The sequence below is a fragment of the Athene noctua genome, chromosome 1 (assembly GCF_965140245.1).
Source record: "Athene noctua chromosome 1, bAthNoc1.hap1.1, whole genome shotgun sequence".
In the NCBI taxonomy this organism is placed as follows: Eukaryota; Metazoa; Chordata; class Aves; order Strigiformes; family Strigidae; genus Athene; species Athene noctua.
The window spans coordinates 177,563,882-177,586,323 of NC_134037.1; the positions used below are offsets into that span (position 1 = coordinate 177,563,882).

The window sequence follows — 22,442 nt, forward strand, 5'->3', positions numbered from 1 at the left end:
GAAAAAGCCCTTAAGATCATCGAGTCCAACCGTAAACCTGATACTGCTAAGTCCAACACTAAACCATGGGCCTAAGCACCTCATCTACATGTCTTTTAAATCCCTCCAAGGATAAGGATTCCACCACTTCCCTGGGCAGCCTGTTTCAATGCCTGACAATCCTTTCAGTAAAGAATTTTTCTTAATATCCAATTTAAACCTCCCCTAATGCAACTTGAGGACATTTCTTCTCGTCCTATCACCTGGGAAAAAGAGACCAACACCCACTTTTCTACCACCTCGTTTCAGGGAGTTGTAGAGAGCGATAAGGACTCCCTTGAGCCTCCTTTTCTCCAGAACAACCCCAGGTACCTCAGCCGCTCCTCACAGGACTTGTGCTCTAGACCCTTCACCAGCTTTCTTGCCCTTCTTTGGACGTGCTCCAGCACCTCATCATCTTTCTTGTAGCGAGAGGCCCAAAACTGAACACAGTATTTGAGGTGCAGCCTCACCAGTGCTGAGTACAGGGGGACAATCACTTCCCTAGTCCTGCTGGCCACACTATTTCTGATACAAGCCAGGATGCTATTGGCCACAGTATTGGCCACCTGGGCACACTATTGACTCATATTCAACCAGCTGTTAACCAACACCCCCAAGTTCTTTTCCACTGGGCAGCTTTCCAGCCACTCTTCCCCAAGCCTGTAGCACTGCATGGGATTGTTGTGACCCAGCTGCAGGACCTGGCACTTAGCCTTGTTAAATCTTGTACAGCTGGCCTTGGACCATCAACCCAGCCTGTCCAGATCCTTCTACCTTCAAGTAGATCAACACTCCCAGCCAACTTGCTGTCATCTGCAAACTTACTGAGGTTGTACTTGATCCTCTTGTTCAGATCATTGATAAAGATACTAAACAGAACTGGCCCTGGAGAACACCACTTGGGGCCAGCCACCAACTGGATTTAACTCCATTCACCACAATTCTTTGGGCCCAGCCATCCAGCCTGGTTTTTATGCACCAGAAAGTACACCCATCCAAGCCATGAGCAGCCAGTTTCTCCAGGAGAATGCTGTTGGAAACAGTGTCAAAGGCTTTACTAAAGCCTAGGTATACAACATGCACAGCCGTTCCCGTATCCACTAGGCGAGTCACTTTGTCATAGAAGGAGATCAAGTTAGTCAAGCAGGACCTGTATTTCATAAACCAATGCTGACTGGGCCTAATCACCTGGTTGTCCTGGACACGCTGTGTGATGGCACACAAGACAATCTGCTCCATAACCTTCTCTGGCACTGAGGTCAGACTGACAAGCCTGTAGTTCCCCAGATCCTCTTTTTGGCCCTTCTTGTAAATGGGCATCACATTTGCTAACCTCCAGTCAACTGGGACCTCCCCAGTTAGCCAGGACTGCTGATAAATGATGGAAAGTGGCTTGGTGAGCAATTCTGTCAGCTGCCTCAGTGGACCCCATCTGGTCCCATAGCCTTGTGTGTGTCTGTGTGGCATAGCAGGTTGCTAACCATTTCCCCTTGGATTATGGGGGCTTCATTCCACTCCCATCCTTGCCTTCCAGCTCAGGGGGCTGGGTACCCAGAGAACAATTGTTCTTACTATTAAAGACTAAGGCAAAGAAGACATTGAGTACCTCAGCCTTTTACTCATCCTTTGTCACTATGTTTCCCCCTGCATCTAATAAAGGATGGATAATCTCCTTGGCCCTCCTTTTGTTGCTAATGTATATATAGAAACATTTTGTACTGTCTCTTGGGTTTTCACCCTTCTACTCTTCTCCCTGCATAACCTCATGACATCCTTGTAGTCCTCCTGAGTTGCCTACCCCTTCGTCCAAAGGTCATAAACTCTCCTTTTTTTTTTTCCTGAGTTCCAGCCAAAGCTCTCTGTTCAGCCAGGCCAGTCTTATTCCCTGTCAGTTCATCTTTTGGAACATGGGGATGGTCTGCTCCAATGAGTTTAAGATTTTCTTCTTGAAGAATGTAAGCTTCTTGGACCCCTTCACCCTTCAGGACTGCCTCCCAAGGGACTCTGTCAACCAGGCTCCTAAAAAGGCCAAAGTCTGCCATTTGAAAGTCCAAGGTGGCAGGTCTGCTGACCCCCTCTCGTTACTTCTCTGAGAATTGAAAACTCCATCATTTCATGATCACTATGCCCAAGACAGCCTCCAACCACCGCATCACCTCCAAGTCCCTCTCTGTTCACAAACAACAGGTCCAGCGGGGTGCCTTCTCTAGTTGACTCCCTTATCAGTTGTGTCAGGATGTTATCTTCTGCACACACCCCAGGAACCTCCTAAACTGTTTCCTCTCCACTGTATTGTATTTCCAGTGGACATCTGGTAAATTGAAGTCCCCCATGAGAACAAGGGATAGTGGTTGTAAGATTTCTCCCAGCTGCTTATAAAATATTTCATTTGCCTTGTTAGATGGTCTATAACAAAGTCTCACGATGGTATCTGTCTTGTCAGCCTTCCCTCTGATTCTTACCATAAAGATTCAACCCTATTATCACCATCAGCAGAGCCTATCCCTTCTGAAGAGTTTATAGTCATCCATTGCAGCACCCCAGTTATGTGAGTCATCCCATCACGTTTCTGTGATTGCAACTGTATCACAGTTTTCCAGCTGCAGAATGGCTTCCTGTGCATTGGTGTAGATGCACTTCAGATGGGCTATTGATCCCACCACCTATTTATGGGGAGAAGCCCTAATTCCTACATAACTGTTCTCAGGTACTTCCATGGTTTCTAACACATCAATAACCCTTGCACCTTTGCTGTCACATGGATCTCCATCTCCTACCTCTGCTGAGATGGCAGAACAAAGGACCTCAAGAGCACTTTGGCATGCCGTGCCCAGTCTTATCTCTAGCAAGGCTGTTCGACTTATTAACATTTTAAAGGATCAAGAGTATTTGGCTAAGATTTTTTCCCCTGAGAATAAAATAATCAGTTTAACAATTAACTAAAGGAGGAATATTCATCCTTTCTTCATCAGCTTCTGCTTCTTTCCTTCTGCTTCCAAAAAACACTATTGCTAAGACTGTTGATATAATGGCATTCCATTTTGAAAAAGGATTGCACTTTTTTGTAAAAGCTAGCCTCAATCCCACATTAGATTACCAACCTCAGCTATTTTAACTTCCAGTCTTAGAACGGACTTCATATCAGATTCAGCTCGTGAGGCGTTTGCACCCAGCAGCACTGCTGTATCAACCATGAACTGCAAAAAGGCATCTCGGTACTGTAAAGAAACAAAACAAGTGAAATGAGTGGTGGATTTGCTCTTGAGCACAGCTGTAGCAGTAGACCAGAAATGCCCAGTTATAGCAAAGAGTTTAATACTTTGTACTTTCATGCCCTAGCAACCAAAGTTGTGCTTTCCTTACCTTGAATGCCTGCTGTCATCAAGGAGGAAAGGAGAAATAATACTGTAAATATAATGTACATGACGGACAGAGATACCTGCTGTGGTTCACAGAGTATAAATGTCAGGAAATGCAAATGACACTTCTGGATTAGACTGACAACACTTATAGAGCTCTTACAATGGGATTAGACAATGTGTATGAGTGTACACCAATATTTTATGCCAACTTATACAGTAATCAGTGTAGAACTGAAGAAGTACTTGTATAGAAGTGCAAGCTTAGTGGCTGAGAAAATAGGGATGAAGGGATGCTCCACTGAGCTCTCCTCTATTCCTGCCATGACACTGCAACATGCGTACCTGCTCTGCTCTGCTCTCCTTGAGCTATCCTAATAAAGCACATTTTATTATTACCGTGTATACACAAATGTTAGCAAAATACACTGTATGTAATGATACTGTAATGTTTTTTGTGCTACCTCTCCCCCAGTACAATCTTTCAGAGATGTTGGAGGGAACAGATTGCCCCTCATCAACTCCTACCAGCCCACAGTCCAATAAAAGCAAAAACGTATCCTAATGCATTTCCACCTTTAATCTTTTCATAGATAGAATTATGTGTATCCTGACATCCTCTAGTTTGATAGATGTGGCTAAAAAATGTACTAACCTCTCAGGGAACTCGAAAGGGAAGCAAAACTATAAAAACTTAATCAACAGCAATGACTTGTCCCCATGACAACCCAAGGGGTTGTTTTCTTTGAGCTTTAGGCTGCTTGTGCTGGATACTGCCCACAGGCCTTCTAGAGTGAGGGGGAAAAGGGTGCTGCCCTTATCAAATATTGACACATTAAAGTTTTTGATAAACATCATTGCTTCCCAACTGCTGTCCATAGAAAAGCAGCAAGAAACTAAGTTGTGGCAGAGAAATTATAAAGCAGGAGGGAAAGAGGAAATGAATATTTGAAATCTGTTGAGGAACTCTTGTTCCTTTTATTAAATTAATTCAGGTCAACTTGATGATAATAACCTGCAGTGTCTCTTGAAATGTGCTCAGCCTTCTGGCCTAATTGAGCCCAAGAGACAGGCCCAGAGGGCAGCTGACTGAGACAGCTTGCAAACATGATAGCTTCTGGGCTCGACTTCGTTGAGATGCTCTTGAGCTTCTGGGCACTTTGTTCATGATCTGGGAACTCCTGAATCCCCACCCCAAGGGACACAAGGGCTCCCACTGCCACCAGGTCAGGTAAAAGCTAAGGTGAGGGTATCTCCAGCAGCTGCTAACTCTGGCAGCTGTGCTTGATCAAAGAGTGCCCAGAGCCTTTCTTCTAGCTGATACCTGATCAGAGAAAGTTGAGCACCCTTTGAGCCCATGCCAGAGAGAGGACTACATAAGAGCTAGGCCCAGAGCACAGCTCCCAGAGGCTGTCAACAGATGCAGCAGTTCACAAAGAAAAGGCCAGCAAACTTTGTCTGGTATACCCATCCTTAGATACGGTTGGTGGTCACACGCCACAGGACACGATCCCCAGGCACTGCTGGCATAACTGTCTCTTTGTTATTGGACTCTTGGACCAAGACGGTGCTTCATAAGGAAGGATGCAGCTCTGCAAGTCTCAGGACGCAGGGGATGGCTAAGGCCTATTACTAAGGCTGGGACACATGATCTTCTAGCATGCAGGTGGTGTGCAGTTGCTGAGCAGCTGTGCTGCTAAGTGAAAGAGTTGTGAGAGGTCAGCAGACAACACAGCCTCAGAGGGGATGAGAAAGATCAACCAGATCTTTCTGGTTGATCTGCTTCAAAAGCCTGGACCTTCAGCTACAGCAGAAGAGCGGGAGGAGCCTGTGCCTATGAAATTGGAAGGTGGAAACTCCCATCACAGTGAAGGCTGGAACTCCACTGATATTGTAGCCGATGAGGACACAGGAGCATTATCAGTTGGAGCGCTGTGGCTGAGCCAGAGCCCCTCAGGACCACTAGAAGGAAGAAGCAAGTGACAGTGGTAAGAGACTCACTACTGTAGGGGATGGAGGTCCCCATCTGCCAACCTGATTTTTCATGTAGGGAAGTTTGCTGTTCAATTGAGTTATCACATTCAGGAGGCTTCCAAGGCTTATCCAGCCCTTTGACTACAATTCCCTGCTGCTTTTTCTGGTAGGCACCAATGCTATTGCCAGGGGTGACCTGTATCAATAGCAAGCATGACTACAGGACTATAGGGACAGAGGTCAAGGCTATGGCCCAGGTGGGGTTCTCCTTGATCTTGCTGGTGAGGGGCAGGGGCCTCAGGAGGACATGATGGATCTTGCAGGTTAATGTCTGGTTGCTCAGCTGGCATCAGCAGCAGAGACTTGGTTTCTGTGATCATGGGACCCTCTGAGAGTTCACAGCTACTTGGAAGAGATGGCATCCATTTAACTAAATAGGGCAAGAGTATCTCTGCAAACAGACTGGCCAACGTGGTAAGGAGAACTTTAAACTAGAAACAATGGAGGGGGGAGTGATTCCTCAAGAAACAACTAAGGAAGGTGTGGATAAGGTAGGCAAATCAAGGGCCCAGGGTGATGGGAAAAGAGAGGACGTAACAATCAACAGAACTGAAATGGAACCCCTTTGAGGCTAGGTATGTAAAGAAGGAAGTGCCTGAAGGACAGCCTTATACGGGAGCTCTCAAGGCCATACTGAAGAATCAGCATGACCGAGTGAGTGTCCTTTGGAAATACCTTTACATACTGCACACAGCTTAGGGAACAAACAGGAGTTAGAATTCTGTGTGGAGTTACAAGTACATAACAGCAAAAGAAAGACTAGGGAGAACATGAATCTGCTGCTAAATGGAGCAGGATGACAAAGGACACTGAAAAGGCCAAGGCATTCAATGCCAACTGTGCTCCAGTCTACACTGGTAAGGCTGAGCTGAATGATCAGGTCCAGAGGGTTGTGATCAGCAGCGCAAAGTCCAGTTGGAGGCCAGTCACTAGTAGTATACTCCAGAGGTCAACCCTGCTTGAGCAGAGGGGCTGAACAAAACGAACTGCACAGGCCCCTTCCAAGGGAGAAGAAAAGCAGGGGGGATACCAAATCTTACAAAAATTTTAATTTGAGAAAATTTGCGAGAGTGTTTGTGGTAGTGATGTTTGTAGTGGTGTTTTCCAGTAGACATCCTGGAAAATCCAAATCTAAACAAACCAAAACCCTTTCTCAGTTTGGATCTCAACAAATCAAAAGCCACAATGAAAAAAACTGAGGTGAAAAATGGTCACTCTGATTTCCAGTTAATAATACTTACGGATTTGGCTTCTGTGGTGTTTTCTAGGTAATCCTCTCGGGATGCAAGAGAGAGGCTTGCTTGGTCAAGCTGTTAAAAATAACAAAAAGCAGCATTTAATAGAGGGAAATTAATCAGAACTCAAAGGTAGCCCTATAAGCAACCTTGGAAGGGTTCATGCTTTTCTGGCAATTATGGAAGATGTGCATTAATATCTAATACATAATACACTGCACCAGCCTGAGTTCCATAGGATTTCAAAACAACAGAAAAATGCTATACTGTGCTGACAGCCATTAGCTGTTGTGTATCTGGAAAGCATCACTACCCTTCTTTGACTGAAATTGAGGTCACACTTTTGAGCTTCACCTTAGACCGGCACTGAGTGTTGTATTTGGCTTTTTGAACAGATGTACTCAAACAGCTGGATACCAGCCACAGAAATGATTGCATGCATGCACAGGAAATTGTTATGTCTCCAGTACATTAGCTAAAGATGTCTGGTAGGTCCAGATGGATCTTTGACTTTCACTTATCTTTTTGATCTAAACGTGGATCAAATTTGTTGGTCTACAGTCAGCCTAATATTGGAATGAGGTCTTAAAGGTAATTTCTAATCCAGTTCTGAAAGTTCATTGAGATCTGTACTTAGTCTTTTGAGTGAAATTACTACATGGGAGTATTTGCACTCTGTTTCAAATTCCTAACCAGGCAAAACTCAGTGCAGCATATATATTAAAATTAGTACTGGAAACTCAGATTTCCTAAAACACTTCAATGAGGTGAGGTTAGGTTAGGGTATGGAAGCCAAAGCTGAAAACATAATTCAACCAGCTTCCAAATTCAGTAAGATACTGATTCTATGAACAGTTTCTATGTTCTAAAATTATTATTTTGGTGCTTTTTTTTTTAAGATAAGTCTAGTGAAGAGAGATTGTATTTATTCATACAATTTCACATAAGTCTTTTTTAATCTAAAACCTACACCACTTATATTTCACATTTTCTATATTTATAAAAATTACCTAAATAAATACAACTTAGAATCTGAAATGAATTAAAAAATATCATCTTTTCCTCTACTGGCTGATGTTTTCAACCTTTAAAATATACCATAAGCAAATAAACCAAATCATGCACTAGAAGGAGAGTATCTGTGATACTCAGTACAACTCTGATTCTTTGAAAAACAGTATCACCTTCTTTTTTCAGCATATTGAAACAAAAAGAATATACTCTTATGCTTTGCATATGTGTGTCCTGGTAATAGTTAACTTCAGATTATTTGGTCTATTTCAATTATGTGACTGTTACATGAAATACCCATCCAAATTTTCCTGGCTTAAGAGTTAGATTTGACAACCCATTGAAACCAAGAAAGCACAAACATGAGAAACAAACAAAAAAGTTGACCAACTTCTTCAGCCCTCAAGAACAAAAGATCATGTTGAACATTGAGCAAAGTTTTATTTGGAGTTTTTACTTTTTTTCTGATCCATTCATGATTTTGCAATGCTGAACAAAAAGAATTTTGCAATAGCGACATTTTCACAAGCAGATTGAAATACTCCATGGTACAGCTATACTCCTGGGATTTTGTTAAAACACAAAGTAGAATACTGGCCTGTGCATCCTGCAGATCAAGTTCTTAATCAAATTAGCAAAACCAGAATACTCTATGGTATAGTATATTATTCACAGCATGTGGTGCTTCAGTTATTTAGATACCTAAGCATACTGAGTGAAGATACTGCTAAGTATAATTCATTTCCAAGAGACCAGCAATAAGGATATAACTGCCCAGTCCTTTGCTGACAGGTGACTTGAACTGAAATATTATGGCAGGATATATCTAAATATCTCTCCTGATTCTATTGTTTCAGTTCTTTTAAACAAACCTCTAGCCAAACCAATCCTGACAGGATCTGAACAGCATCTTAGCAGAATTACATCTTTATTTAATAGAGTGAACTGTTGATCTGTTGTTGACTATTCGGGAAAATGTCCTAGAGATGGGGAAAATTTGCCCTTCAATTTTATACCAGTTAAATGCCTCAGTCAAAAGGTATTTTAAAGAACTCAGAACTGACATCCACTCCAGTACCACCACAGTTAACTGTTGTTTGATCCCCCAAAACAATGTATTCTTGGCTACATTCCTACAGCTAGCCAAGATGCTAGCAACATCAGGATCATAGATCCTATTTTTCTGTGATGAATGGCATCTTAACTTTCTTCTTTGTCCCTTCTCTCTTGTCTTCATAAATTACTTTCTTGTAGCAGGGGAGGGCTGCTCTACTCTGGCTACTCATCTCTCCTTAAACAACAGTACATTTGGCCCAGATACTCAGTCTTTCCATGGTGACATCTCACAGTAATACAATTCTCTCTGGAGTTTTGTCAGACTACAGTGAGGCAACATTTCTTGGGTCTTTTTCTCACTAATCTAAATTGTGTAATGCCATGCACTGTTAACAAACTGCTAATGCTTTGGTCCAAAAGTAATAGCATTTCAGTAAAAAGGTAAATTCTGCATTTCGGGTTTAGAAGTGTTTCGGATACACCTGTGTTGTAAGGTGTTGTATAAGAACAAGATAATGTGGTTTCATCTCAAGAAAAATAGCTTAAGTTCAAAATATCTGCTACGGATACACCGTAGCATCTTCACAGACAAAAAGTATTCTTCATGCAACTGATGAGTCATAAGCAGCACCCAGAACAACCCCAGGACTAGATAGCCACCTTTCTCATTTTCATGCATATAGACCCTGGACATTGGTCCACTGTGAACATATTTTACTTTTTTTTTTTTTTTTTTTCTATTTGAAAGGAGAAAATATCCTGTACAGAAATATTTTTCAATAGTGTGTGGTTCCTAGTGGCTTGTTCCCATAAATTGGCACTTATGCATATCTGTGAGTAGATAATAGCAACAATGATCAAGTGTAAAGATTTGGCATGTAAACATGTTTTTAAAAGAATTAGATCACAAAATACTATGCAGAGTAACCTATTAGATATGCTATATTTTACCTTCAGGATGTATCGATTGGAGATTTTGTCATCAGCAGCCACGTATAAACGGATGAAGACCGAGTTACTGTATTGACCACGAAGCGTTGCCAAGGCTTGGACTAAGCTAAACCTCCTTTCTGACCACAGGCCTTCAGTTCCAATGTTAGATTCCAGCACAGGCCAGCGGAAAGGTGAATGCCTCAGTATACTTAACAGGGGTTTCACGTCGGCTTTTTCAATTTTATCTGGAATGTCAAAGTGTGACAACAATTACATTCCAGGCAATTCAAATCCAGCAGCAGCCACATGAGACACAAAGATTTATTGGCGTTGATCGATTTCTAGGCAAGACAAAACACAATAGCTGAAACTCAAAGCCTCTGCTCTGCCTGTGAGCACAGAAGCACAGGAATCCAACCCAGTTTATCTGCATCAAGAGAGACAAATCAGTGCCTTTCAAAAAGGGCAAAGGGCTGGAATTAAGTCAATTATTAAAAAAATTCCTTGTTTAGAAACTAGCATAAAAACTTCACTGTTTCTGAGAGTGAGTTATTGTACATAATCAACACTAGAGGGGTCAGAGTCTTGGCACCAAGGCTGTGGGACAGGCCATCTCAATTGCTGACAGTCTCAGGCTGTGCTGGAAGAAAACTGCACAGGAAATGAAGTCTAAAAGAGTCAGAAGGACAAAGGGCACTTTGAAGGACAAAGTCCACTGCCTTCCAACTCATCTTTCATCTGTGCAGCTACATAAAGGTAGTGATGTCACCCAGCCTAGTGTACATCTCCTTACAACAACATTTACAACCTCAGGAAAAGCACTTCACAGATGTGGCTATAGTGCTCCCTGCCCAAACTTGTTTGACTTGCAGATAACTGAAAGTCCAGAAATGTCTATACCCAGTTGTATGGGAGTGTTTTGATCAAATGGATTTAGAGAAAGGTAGAAGGTGCTGAGCAACAGGCTCTTGAAAAGCATCAAGAATGAGAATTTCACCAGTATTCTTCTGGTTTCCCAGGCACTAACCCCACACCCCCAGGGCATGGTTTTGACATCTTTTTGCATAGATAAATATCCCTTCACAGTTCCCTGACAAGCAGAGGTCTCTGTAAAACTGACTTCTTGTGCCTTGTTGTACCTTAATCTCAATAGCCAGCTTCAGCAAATGGGTAGAAGACCCTCTGCATTCAGTTGAATCCAAATCTGCGAAATCTGTGTTTCTGCACAAAGCTTCACAGAGCTCAGTAGAGAGCGAAGAAGCCTGCCTTTATAAACACAGGTAACGCATATGTGTCCCTCTCAAATCAGGTCACTTACTCTCATTCATGCAGGATGCGTAAAGGATCTTGGCCTTCTGTACAGCTTCACTGTCTCGTCTTTTGCTGATAGGTTTCTCAAGCAATGCTGAAAAAAATTAAATTTTTTTTAATACATTGGAAAACGTAGGAACTGTCTGTTTGCCTGTCTTAGCATTTGCTTTAATCACAGCATTTGTTTAATTAAGGATGAGCTTCCACATGTATTTTCTTAAGCAGTCACACAAACATAATTGTACGTTTTTGATCCCCAACAGAGAAGGAACATTACATATATATATATATATATATATATATATATATTTAAGACGACTGATTTAAGCCAGTTGACAGATATAGCTTATTACTCATCCTCACAAACTGCCACCCTCAGCAAACTTGAGGGGACAGGAATTGTGGGCCAAGGGTGGGAACCATCGCACAGGGCAGGGAGTCGGGAATTCTTTCAAGTGCCTCAATCTCTGGTGCTGGTACACTGTGAAATAGGGGTCTAATGGAGGAGGTGACAGGATCCCAGGAGCAAGACTGCTGGTGTTCACTTTTGCCAGCTCTGCTGCTGCTGAAAGAAAGCAGCAAAGAACTGTCCTGCTGTCTGTCTAACACACACAACCTCAGTCTTGTTAATTTACGACACAGAAGGCCAAGTGTCCAACTACTATTTGAAAAGCTGCAGTATATACCTCCCTCAGACTATAGGTGTCAACCTCCTCCAAACTCGTTTTCTAAGCTGTCATCTCTCTACATTCCTTGCATTCCTCATATTATGTTATGGAAGTGAAATAGAATGAAAAGTGCACCTGAATCTCAGCAGTCCACTCTCAGCTGCCTCAAGCCATTCTATCCAAGTTGTAAATCAGCCATGGTGCAGCTGCAGGTACACATACTGTGGCTAAATGCAGAAGCAGCTTAGCTTCAGTGAGATCTATTAACTCAGGTACAGCACAGCACGAGCACTTCCACGGCCAAGAGGAGCAGGGTAGTACTTGAGCACAGCACAGAAACAGGGCTAGATAACCCTGTTAGACCTCACCTGGTTTTGTAAGACCCAAACAGGTCCTGTACAGCATTACCTTACTGTTACTGTGGCTTTGCTGGAACCATCCCAAGTCCCTCCAGTTTTATGCTTGGCCAGAGATAAAAAACCTTGAAAAATTCAAGAGTGCTTTCTCTGTACTCTACTCCCCAGTGCTCTGGGTTTCACATGAGCAAAGGCACAGTGCAGACTGGCCCTGCGTAGTGCTGTGCCTAAAAACATGCCCCACACAAAAGGGGGAACAAAGTGCAACTCAAGATTCCCAGTGGCATGCCAAAGCAGGGGCCATTGGGACTTCATAACACCAGTCATGGCAAAACCAAATCTCTTCATCAGGTGTCAATCCAATGTTATTCTTCTCTGTCAGTACTGGTGGGATGATGCAGAGTACTGAAGAGGTGTGGTGCTGCCATTCAAAAGCAGCACCCTCCTGCAAACAGGTGGCAGCTGCTTGCTCTCCAGCCCCTTCCCTTTCCAGCAGCTCACCGGAGTCCTCTCTCCAGTGTCACCTCTCATGGGAGGTAAAAGTCCAGCTGGGTGGTACCACTAGATTCCATAGCTGAGAACAGTCTGTGTTTGCTCCACTCAGTATTAGGAGACCACTGCTGGAGGTACAATTCAAAGGTGTCTATTTCCCAGGATTTCCCTAGCACCTTGAAGGACCTGCCACACCTCACCTCTCAGATATTCCTCGCCTGTGCTCATGTGAGCACTCAGAGGACCATACTGCTGACCTCAAAGTGTTTATTAGTCAAAGAATACCTTAGCAGTGAGCAAATGCCACTTCTTGTCTCCCTCCAATCCCTTTTCTCCTTAAAAAGCAAAACAAAACAAACCCCAACTCATTTGATTGGATCCTTGAGAGATGTACTGAGATCATTACCTTTTAGTCATGGATAAGATTTTCTCTAAAAATACTGCCGGACAGGATTCCCAATAGCTTTGGCTTCAAATCCTCAAACTGTTAATATTTCTCAGCTTGTTAAATACAATATAATGCCAATCATTGACACATATCCTCAGTGTGCACAGTTCTTAGCAGAATAATCAGACTTGTTCATTTTTAAGAATGGCATTTTAAAAGAAACTATAAATGAAACCTCCATAATACTAAGGATGAAATTCCACTCCTATTAAAGCCATTGCAATAACTTTTGTTCCTTGGCAGTGAGCTGCACAACCATGAAATTCTGAAGCTAATAAAATTCAATGTCTAAAGCCCAGCTAAAGCTCAGGAGAGATACAGAGGATGAGATCCAATAAAATAAAGTAACTCTAGGAATACACCTGCATAAACTCTTGTTAAAATCAGACCTGGTGTTTTCCCATCAAACCATCTCACTGTGAGACAGAACTAAGTTACAACACCTATTACAAAGAATGAGGTGGGACAGATGCTGTCAATTTGCTCAGAATTAGTTTATGAAGAAAATTCCTGGTTCTGATGATGTAAAATCCAGTGATCAAACATGAAAGCCTTAATAAGATGGCTGAATCCTGTGGACACTGAAACAGGGGATGTGATCCATGAGCACTCTTTAGGCTGAGGTTCCTCAGCCTTAACCTCAAGCTTTCAGAAAGATTTAGAAGCTCAGTCCTTGAGCACTGGTCACCTCCACTTGATTTCTGTATTAGCTGGTACAAAAATCCAAATACAAGGTTTAGAAACTTGCTTCTTATTTAACTCACAGATACATGTGGGCTTTACATGTCCTTGAATATTTAAATTCTTCTTAAAGAAGAGCAGCAATAAAAGGCAAGAAGTGATACACACTAATCAAAAATATGAGTAAACAATTAGTCTATCTACAGGTTGCTGTATCCATGGAAAGAAAGTCACTACTGTGATTGAAATCAATGTAGACACATCAAGCTATCTTCAAATTAGCAATGTCAGGTACTGTGAGTAGCCTGGCCATAACAGTAGGCTGTGACAGCCTCCCTCCTGCACTGAGCATATCTAATTGTGTGGGTCAGTGCACACTGAGCTCTGCAGCGCTGTGTTTTGAAGGGCTGCAGCTCAGATTCTCTGCTCTCCAAGGACTTCCATGAGTGGAGCAGATCTGCCTCAGTGCTATCCTGTACTCTCACCAGCACAGATAGGCACTCTCTGAACAGTGAGTGTTCCATCTCTTGACATGCAACATAGCATTTCAGGCTCTCATCTACACTAAGGGAAATGCCAGCCAGTGACCCACAGAGGGCAAATCCAGCCCCTCTGAAAAAATTTGACTCTTAATTATAGCTGGCTGGGAGGACAGTCTTTCCACTGTGAAAAAAAATTTATGGCTTCAGGTATTTTCTGTTTGGACACCAGAATGAAAGCAAAACCTATAAGGTCTTCCAAGGGATAGGAAGAGAAAAACCACCACAGATCAGTTAATGTTCAGCCTCATGAGATATCTATAGACCTGCTGTGTAGTTCCCTGCTCTGCCTTTTGAAGCCCCTGCTCTCACCCCTCACTAGGGGATTGCGTGTATTCATTCAAATCTACTGACAAGTTCAGTCTAGTAGGCTTTTCTTAAGACCAGTACCTGAAATTAAAAACTGTGGCCAAGTTAGGGAGATCAGGGTTACCAGCATTTTGACTAAAGCGGCTTACTCAGCGCTGAAAAGGACACTGAGTTTGTTGTTATCAAGGCTTTTTTCTTTTTTCTTTTTTTTTTCTTTTAAATCAGTTTTCGTGTTTCAGAATGAAAAGCTCCAATTCCCTAAAGCAATCTTCCATTTTAGGACTCCAAACATTAACTGAATTCAACTTGAATCTATAGACATCTTCAACAGACCAAAAAATATATCCTTCGCCAGATTCACTGACTGTGAAAGAAATTTTATCCAGCGTCAATCAGCATCTTTTAGCTTCATCTTTAAATAAGAATTTTTAGGAGCAAATGGCTTTGACCAGACTAGGAAATACACAGCACTCCAATGATATTAAAAAACCCCCAACCTTGAAATAATAGTTCATTTGTTAGCTCCCAGTTAAATATTACAGTGCTAGAGATGAAATAGTAATCTAGCTGCAGAGATTAAAAGAACCCCACAATCTAAGATGATTTACAACCCTCTGAAAGAGCACAAAATCATTATTAGCAGCAACCACAATTTAAGAATTTATTGCTGCTACTGACATATAACACTAGCCTGCCACAAATGCAAAGCAGGATATCATAATCAAAAATCACCAGAACATGCAAAGTGAACTAGATTAGCTTAGACCACCTTGAATATAAAGTCTGTGATCATGTTTCCCTAGCCAAACATAAAGCACATGTTTGAAAGGCTGCTCTAGCAAAGCAGCTCTTTTCAGTCATGTCTTTTACTTTCTTCACTTTCAAATCAATTCCAAAGTCATTCTCTTCAGCATAAAAGGAATCTTGGCCTGTGTTACTGATCTTAGCACCTCATTGTCCATGTTTCTATATGCACAGGATGCCCAGATGGAAGGTTTATGTTTCCCTTCACATAAAACCTAGTTATGGCAAGTGTCAAAACCTATTGGTAATTCTGCTCCTCAGTGCTGAAATAATATAACTCATCTTGTTAAGTAACTACAACTTGCACAGTCAGAAACTGGCTAAAGGTGTTTCTCATATCCTAAACTTTCTGAGGTTGCAGATTGCCTCATCATTCATTTTCTTCTACCAAGGGGCTGGGGGCAAGGAGATTCCCACTGCAAAACAAGTTTTTATACTTCTGGCAACCCAGATCAGGTAGGTTTGCATCATTGCTCTCCTCGTCTCTTGTTCAAAACACAAAGACTCAGCACAGCCAACAAAAAACACTCCATAGCTAGGAATGATCCTCGGTTGTCTGAATTGTAGATGTTCAGACAGACAGCCAAGGAAAAAAAGCCACATTGGGGGGGGGGGGGGGGGGGGAGCTGGGGTTGGGGAGGGAAGGTAGGAAGTTTATACTAAGATCCCTTCAGACAGTTCTTTTCCAGGACAAGAGGGCTAAAAAAGGGCAGCTTCCTGTGGTTCACTACCCTGCAGTAAATAGCAATCATCTGCTGTTAAAAGTGAGAGCAAGGCACTCTACAAAGTAAGCTTTGCTAGGGTGGGTGGGTGTTTATTTAACTGCATACTATTCTGAAGCTGCTAAGGATAGTCTTGTGGCTAAGTGTTACCTTTAATCTTACTTTCCATTTCTAGCCCTTGTTGATTTTCCAGCCTACTGTTTTACACAGCTTCCCTTTGGTTTTCAACCACCGCATTTTATTTCTGGCACTGAGAAATCCTGTACCTTTTCCTCTTCTGGCTTGAAGTGCATGAAAAGGGGATTCTACAGACAGATTTGCAGGGAAAAGAAACACACATACCATTTATTTAGATTAAGAATGTTGATTTAATTTATCAGTGCCCTGATCTGCAGACTGTATATATTCTGTATGCTATCAGTTAGTTTTCTACATACACAGTTGAGTTGCGTTCCTGGAGAGGCACCATGCGATTGCCTAAGCTTACTTTTTATTCTATAGAGATAAATGTAAGTTTTCTCTGCACTTTCCAACCCTAGATATAGAGAATATATTGTGCTAGTAAAGATAGTAGCATTTTCCATTCATTTTTGTCCTTATCCTTTTACAAACATTTGCTGTATGTGGAAAATGCAAACTGAAGTGTTTGCACAGTGATTTCTGCTGATGATCTGATCTGAAATACATTAAAATGCTTTGTATCTTGAAGAAAAACAACTGCATGTGCAAATATCCCAGTGGGAATATGCTCGGACTTTAAACAAAAAAAAGGCCATACAAGAACCTCAAGGGGACATCCTATTTCCTGGAAAGTTGTAACCCTGGAGGAGTGAAAAGCTAGAAGCATACAATTCACCATAAACTTCCAGGGCAATGATAGGGCAAACAGTGTTTTGGATGCAAAAACAGAGAAGTATCAAAGTGGGGAGATGATCTTATTGTTGTACACAGGCTGGTGAGACAGACTGTAACGATACCTGCCCTTCAGTTGTCCATATTTTAAAATGGACAGGGTGCAGATAAACATCACACCACTTGGGTGTTTCTTTGGGTGGAGTGGCTTGAGAAATAGAAGGGGTGGGGGCGAAAGCCATGCAGTGAAGGAGCACGATTTGTCTCACAAGAGAGAGTGGAATGGTGACAGGATTACAGTATGAAAGTACTTCACCATTAGAAAATGCTTGGTGCCAAAGAGGTCTTTAGCCTATTGAAAAAAGGCACAAAGAAAGCCAACAGTTGGAAGATGAAGACAAATTCAGCAGTGACAGTGATTAACCACTGAAGCCAAGCAATGAGAGGAGATAGTGGCTTCTCTGCCCCTTAACATCTTCAAGACTTGATTTTTTTTGGAAGATAAGCTTCAGACCAATGTGAATTATGTCTTATCCCAGTGCAAGCTATTGAGCTGTATTACATGGGTAATGTAATTGTCTGTGACACAAGAAAGGTCATAGGAGATAATCTAATGGTTACTCCTGGCACTGCACTCTATACATTTAGGATAAGGATCTCAAAGAACTCTTAGACATGTGGGGCCAAGGAGATACAGCCATTAGCCATTGTTGCAGATAAAGAAAGTGGGCTGCAGAGAATTAATTCCTCCTTATCTAAGTCATGTCAGAGACCTACTGATTGGAACGGTGCTCCTTTATGAGCATAAAGCTTGCTGAACATGATCCAAACACTCAAAGAGTTTGATCTTTAGAGAGTATGAATGCCCGTCAGTCCCTCTAATGTCAGTGACAGTGGGAGTTGCTCAGCATTGCTCAGATGATGCTCAGTACTACAGCTGAAAGCAACTTGTAATGCATTGTTTTCAGGAGCAGAACCAGAGAGCAGCCCAAGAGCTTCTCAGAAACCCATGCCTACCCATTCACTGGGCCAAAGGCAGTAGATGCTCTCTCATTGACTATGTCTGCAGCAAGGCCCTATCAAAGCCTCACACAACAGCATGTTCTCCCTTTGGTCTGGGTAGCAGTAGCTAGCAAACAGATATCTGCTCCATATTGCGTGCTTATGAGGTTCAGTTTCTTAGACCAACATCCAGGAACTCTGCTTGTGAAAAGGGAGTTTCTTTGCAAATACCTAATGGCAGAGAAGGTGGAATTCTCTTCCAGTTCTTGAGCAATAAAGACTCTGTTCTTCACCTTCCCTTCTATGCTCCTCTACAGCTATAGGGGTCAGGTTTCTAAACTGATGAGAAAAATAATTTAAAAAGCTGTTCATCCATCTCCAGCTATCAGTCATAAGCTTTTTTTCCTTCCCAGGTTAGCACTATTATGTGCTACATCTGTGAAGAAGCAAAATCCAGTTTTGGAAATTTGCAGGAGATCATCTAATGCCAACAGCAGGATGTTTTAAGGATGTCCTGTGAGGAATTTCAGCTTAAAAGCAGAGAAAAACCTAATCAAACCTGGGTTTGAGTTTGGCAAACAAAACACATAACACTTGTGTGGATAACGTAATTCCCTGAGTTCCTGAGCCATAAGATAATTATGACTAATCCAGTCCTCGTTAAGAATGTCTAACCCTTAAATCCCATATTTTCTTCACACTAAAGAGCTATGGCAAAAGAGTTCCTGAAAAGCAACCATAACCCAAGTACCCAAGTACACTTGTGCCACTAAGGGTATCTAAGTATTCTAACCATGTCATGAAGGCACTGTCTTTTCTTCAAACTCCCAGTGCACTTGGGAGGATTTAAAAAGTCAAGTTCAATACAGTTCATGGAGCACTGATTTGGTCAGGATGCCAAAGGGCACACCAAAAACCTTCAGAACCATGCTGCTGTTACGGAAATCACAGCTAGACAAATGTAGTCTTAATTACAGTAATGTAAGCTTACATGTTCCAGGAGTGATTACTTCAGAACGGTTTGGGGTCAGCTGATGTTCATTTAGAGTATCCAGTTTCCAATTCTGTTTTTTCAGAGACCCAAGTTAGGCAAAGGAGACCTGGTGGTGGTAAGTTTTATGGATGAAGGTCTGTGAGGGGCACAATGTTCTACCTCAAAATAAAAGCACTGGCCACAGCATCTAAAATTATACACAAGACTGTTGTGATCACTTGACCAATGGTAACTTCTCTGTCTTGCTACAAGACTGCAACACAAACAGCTCAGGTTACAAAATCAAATAAGAAAATCTCATATATATATATATATATATATATATATATATATTCTCGACAGTTTGGAAAACTGACCCCTATAGCTGGAGAGGAGTAAAGAGGGGAGGGTGAAGAGTATATATATATATATATATATATATATATATGTGTTCTAAAAGGAAGTGACAGACTTAACTGACATATTTCAAAGCTGTACATATCTCTTGGGAACAAGACATGTATAGTCAAGCCAAGATTATTCTTAGAGTTAAATCTGTACTCTCAAAGCACTCTTCTGAAAAAGATATAGACATCTCCTGCTGTAGGACTCAACATATAATGTTTCAGTACAGCTTTATCTCTCTTAGCAGATTTATTAGCACAGGTCAAACTCCCACAGTAATGCATCTGCCCAGCTTCCATTTCAGAGATGCTTTGCATCTGGAAGCCTCCGGAGAAGAGAAGAGCAAGTTCTCGCCAGCCTGGAAAACACCATAAACTCCAGAGTGGACAGCGCAGAAGCCTACTTACAGCTCTCTTCTGTCACCAGTGTAAGCCAACTTCAAATACATAATTTCAAGCCCTGATTAAATTCCTTCTTCCTTTAAAATAGAAGTTCTTCCGATAATTTCTCCAGCTATGCAACTTCAGTGTACAGTACAACCCATTTCTTCTATTAACTATTGATAGAAAAAAAATTTTTTGGAGGCTTCCCTAAAATATGAACTAACCTAAATTTATCTATTTATGTAAACTATCAGTTCTGCTAATTTTTCTGCAGTGCTTCTTGTTAGTTCAGGTGTCTGGTGCACAGTCTGACATGAGCAGTCTAGAGACCTCATCCCCCACCAGACTCTTTACAAGAAGTGAGCTGCAGATGATTGGGTTTTAAATAAAATTTATTTCCAGGATTCCAAAATAAGAAAATAAACTGTGTAAAGATGTAATTCTCACTCCCTCACAACTAAAAAGACAAACAATGAAAAATTGTCTCTCCACTATATTTAAATATTTTTTTTAAATAACAACACCTTACTGACATTAAGGCTCTTCCTCTACTTTCTTGGTGGCTGTAAACATTTCTCAGTTTCAGAGGACTCAAAGAGAAGAAGTCAGAGCCTAATGCACTACAAAAATGATTTAAATGTATTTTATAAACACCTATTTTAAATTTCTAATGCATTATGGTCCAGATTTCTCTACTGTTTGCTAAATATATATATGGAAAAACAAACTAGCATCAAAGGTTTGCAAAAATCTTTCTCCATATGCTTAAAACTATTCTTGCCTAAATAAAGCTTTTCTCTTTGAGTCTAAAATAAAATAGAATAGCAAGTCAATAAACTTTTCTGTTGCTTATAATGTAGTTTTTAAATTTTACCAAGGCATATATTATTTACACTTTCACATATTTTGTGTTCCCTCCTTAATGAGCCTTCTACTACTTTCTTACCTTTTTTCTCTCAATTCCCCATTGTAAATAATCAGGTCACCAGAATCATCTTACTGGAGTACATAAGGACTCAAAATAAGCGCTCCAAGCAACTTTCATAAGGGCAAACTCCTTGTTCACAAAAGAATATGAAATAATGAAGAGTACTAGACACAACTCAGATTGTCCTACCACCTGCCCTATTGTATATTCCCACCTCTTTGGAAGCAGAAGCATCCAGGTTACCAATGAATGGGGCTACTGGAACCTTTTGGAAGACCTTGTATTGGCTTACACAGCCTCAGATATACCTTAAATATAATAGTTTCAATATTTTCAAACCATTAACTACGTGGGGTTTTTTTAAGAAATACTGTTCTGCAGCTCCAGGAGCTCATTTCTCAGAATTGTCTTTGTGGAGCTGATGCCTTAATCTAAGCTTGCCTTGTTTTGATAAACTGTGTCTCCCCCACCCCTTGTTTTATTCTGTGGGTTTGAGGGGAGAGGTTGGTTGGCTTGTTTGCTTTGTTGGGTTTTTTTCAAGGCATTTAATGATGATCAACACACCATTAATCAAGTCAGGCAAACGTGCTCCATATTTGATACAATTAATGTCCATCAGCCTGTTCCTTGACAGCAGTGTCCATCTCACCATGGATAGACAAGTGACTCTTGAAAGTAACCAGTCCATCATTATTAATTCCTCTGACATTCTAATAGAACATTTAATCATTATTAATTAATTTTGCATTAATGAGGATGTAATTAATATGCATGTCTGCAGGAATTCATGAAGATTTAGTAATTAATCAATTCATATAGGTTCTAATTTGCAAGGAAGAGAAATCAAGTAAATCAAACAAATGTTCCCAAACACCAATTTCATGAATGGACGCTGTATTTACACAAATAAACCCAACTAATATACTGATGTTTTAGGGTTCCCCCTCACCCCTTGAGAAGAAATACCCCAATCCTTTTCTTGAATATCCATTTTGGCAATATGGAAGTTCTTACGGAAATGGCATTCAAACAGCTGTGCTTACATAAATGCTTCCCAGTGCTGCTCAGTGTCCTAATACACAACACATTTCCTAAATGACAGTGCTGTTTGTTTCCAGTTTCAGCACTTTGTAAATTCGCTGACTTTGTATATGAACAGATAAGCACATCATACAAGTTCCTCCAAAAGTCAACTAACATAACTGTACACTAAATGTAACAAAACCAAAATTAATCTGATGGGGATGTGAGATCCTCTGTTCATAAATCTAACTGCAATAATAAATCTTAACCTTTTGAGCAATATTCTCCCCTTCCATACCCAGACCCTCTAGCCTCCCACTATTATGCCATAGGGGATAACACATGTCATTATATTAGGCACAAGAGTTTAAACTGCATCTAAGCCAGAAGATTCCAAGGTCCCCAATTGTTATAATACAGGTGGAGCTCCATACTAAATGACAGCATTAAGCTTTATTCCATTATATTAATACTTTCAGTGTGTACTTCTCGATTTTTTTTTGTTAGTCAGAAAATCGGAAATCAGATGTCATGGATTCTACGCCTTCCAAGGTATAAATCCTCTTTCTGCAAAATTACCAGTCCAAAGTACAGTCATATAGTAATTTTGAAATTCAATATCTGCAGATATGAACATATTATCCTTCTGGAGGCAACAGCCAAAGCACTGGTTCGCTGTAAATCCAAGGGCAATACTGTGCCGCACGTGGAACGGCAGCATGTGGTAAGCCCCACTCCCATGCCAGCACAGGACTCGCAGGAGGGTGCCGCTCTGGTCTCCCAACCAAGGAGATGCCATGGGAATCCTGTGGCTCAGTAACTCTGCTGCCTTAAAACCTCATTTAGGAACCAAAATTATCTCCTTTCTGTACTCATGGTTTCCCAAAATCACCCATT

The 22,442-nt window shown here is 41.3% G+C and overlaps 1 protein-coding gene across 1 annotated transcript in view; it reads right to left on the reverse strand.

Annotated features, from left to right (window-relative positions):
• PHEX (phosphate regulating endopeptidase X-linked) overlaps positions 1-22,442 on the reverse strand; it is a 107,439-nt gene that overhangs the window by 73,112 nt on the left and 11,885 nt on the right. The window contains exons 4-7 of the mRNA XM_074929758.1: positions 10,968-11,054; positions 9,668-9,894; positions 6,656-6,724; positions 3,123-3,239 (exon numbers count right to left, since the gene is read on the reverse strand). Of these exons, the coding sequence (XP_074785859.1) occupies positions 3,123-3,239; positions 6,656-6,724; positions 9,668-9,894; positions 10,968-11,054 (500 nt within the window). The remainder of the gene's footprint in view (positions 1-3,122; positions 3,240-6,655; positions 6,725-9,667; positions 9,895-10,967; positions 11,055-22,442) is intronic.